We start from the raw sequence: 1,804 nt of genomic DNA on the forward strand, positions 1-1,804 counted from the left end.
GGCCACGACACGCGCTTGCCCGCGTGGGCCTTTGGCCAGCTCCAGGTGCTCTGCGTCAACGGGCCCACGCTCGCCAACACGCTCTGGTACATCGAGGCCAACCGCCACCCGGCCATCGACGCCGACGCGCTGCGCTACCCGCGCGTGCACTTGCCGGGGCTCCTGCTCTGGGCGAAGATGGCCCACTACCACCGCTCCATGTGGCGCGTCAACAAGGGCCTGGCCGCGCCGCACGCGTACGCGTCGTTGCCGCTCGCGTGGCCGCTCGCGGCGCGCGGCATCAACTACTTCAGCAACGGCCACGGCCTCGCGCGCTTGGCCGGCGAGCTGGGCTCCCACGTGTACTTGGTGGGCAACGTGGCCGTGTACTGGGGCGGGCTCGCGGTGGTGGTACTTGTGGCCGTGCGCCTGGTGCTCGTGGGCTTGCGGCGGTTGAACCCGTTCGTGCGCCCGGCGCCCGTGCCTGCCGCCGCCGCCGCGTGCCGCGAGGCCCAGTGGCAGTACGCGTCGGGCTGGGCGCTCCACTACGTGCCCTACATGTTCATGGAGCGCCAGCTCTACGCGCACCACTACTTGCCCTGCGTGTTGTTCCTTGTCTTGGGCACGGCGCAGTACGTCGAGGCCCAGGCGGGCGCCCGCTCGCGGCTCGCGGCGGCGGCCTGGGTGCGCGGCTACGACGCCTACTTGTGCGCCGTGGTGTATGTGTTTGTGCGCCTCCGGCCCTTGGTGCACGGCTCGGCCTGGACCGTGGCCCAGTGCCAGGCGGCCAAGTGGCTTCCGGGCTGGGACTTCGACTGCATGGCCTACAGCCACTGAGGGGCTTGGGGCTGGATGGATGGCCACTGCGCACTGCGGGGCGGATCCGATCCCGGCGGCTTCTGTTTGGCCGCTGCTTCTCAGCCTGTGTTCATGTTGAAGTTCTTTCCAAGTCAGCCTGTGTTCATATTGAAGTTCTTTCCAAGTCAGCCTACATATTGAAGTTCTTTCCAAGTCAGCCTACAAATTGAAGTTCTTTCCAAGTCAGCCTACATATTGAAGTTCTTTCCAAGTCAGCCTGTTTACATATTGAAGTTCTTTCCAAGTCAGCCTGTTTACATATTGAAGTTCTCTCCAGATCAGCCTGTTTACATCTTGAAGTATGTTGTTATATCCATACTATATCATACTGTGTTCATATTGAGGCTATTCCATGCCTGTTTACATATTAAAGTATATTGTCACATCCATACTATATCATACTGTGTTCGTATTGAAGTCTATTGTCATATCCATATCATATCATACCCCTTTTTATTGTATTCTATACCCAGATCATTCCTGGTAACGTATTGACGTCTATTTCTAGATCATACTCGTGGTTCATACCCATATCCCTACTCATTTTCATATTGAAATCCATACATATATTGTACTCGTATTTATACTACTAGCCAAATCCATATCATGTCCGTTATCATATCAAAATCTATACCCGTATCCTGTTATCAAATTGAAGTATATACCCATATCCATACCCGTAGTCCACATCCATAGTTCACTCTCATATCCCTACTTATTTTCATATTGAAATCCAGACATAAGTCGTACTATCCTTGCTAATAGTCCAAGCCTTATCACCTATTTTCACATTTATTCCACAATATATACATACGTTTTCATATCGAAGTCCACTCCTATAGCAATGCGCATTCACATACTGATGACAAAACCCGTATCATACTCGTTTTCATATTGAAGTTCATACCCAGATCCATACCCGTAGTCTATACTCATATCCATACCCATAGTCCATATCCATACCCGC

The 1,804-nt window shown here is 53.4% G+C and overlaps 1 protein-coding gene across 1 annotated transcript in view; it reads left to right on the forward strand.

The window, feature by feature from the left end:
* Window positions 1-1,122, forward strand: part of PMT5 (putative dolichyl-phosphate-mannose--protein mannosyltransferase) — a gene marked incomplete at its 5' end in the record, with an annotated part of 3,612 nt that extends 2,490 nt beyond the window's left edge. Inside the window, one exon of the mRNA XM_018858355.1 lies at window positions 46-1,122. Coding sequence (XP_018714528.1) covers window positions 46-816 — 771 coding nt within the window. The 3' untranslated portion in view covers window positions 817-1,122. The remainder of the gene's footprint in view (window positions 1-45) is intronic.
* Between the last annotated feature and the right edge of the window lie 682 nt (window positions 1,123-1,804).

Source organism: Metschnikowia bicuspidata, assembly GCF_001664035.1.
Source record: "Metschnikowia bicuspidata var. bicuspidata NRRL YB-4993 chromosome Unknown METBIscaffold_1, whole genome shotgun sequence".
Classification (NCBI taxonomy): Eukaryota; Fungi; Ascomycota; class Pichiomycetes; order Serinales; family Metschnikowiaceae; genus Metschnikowia; species Metschnikowia bicuspidata.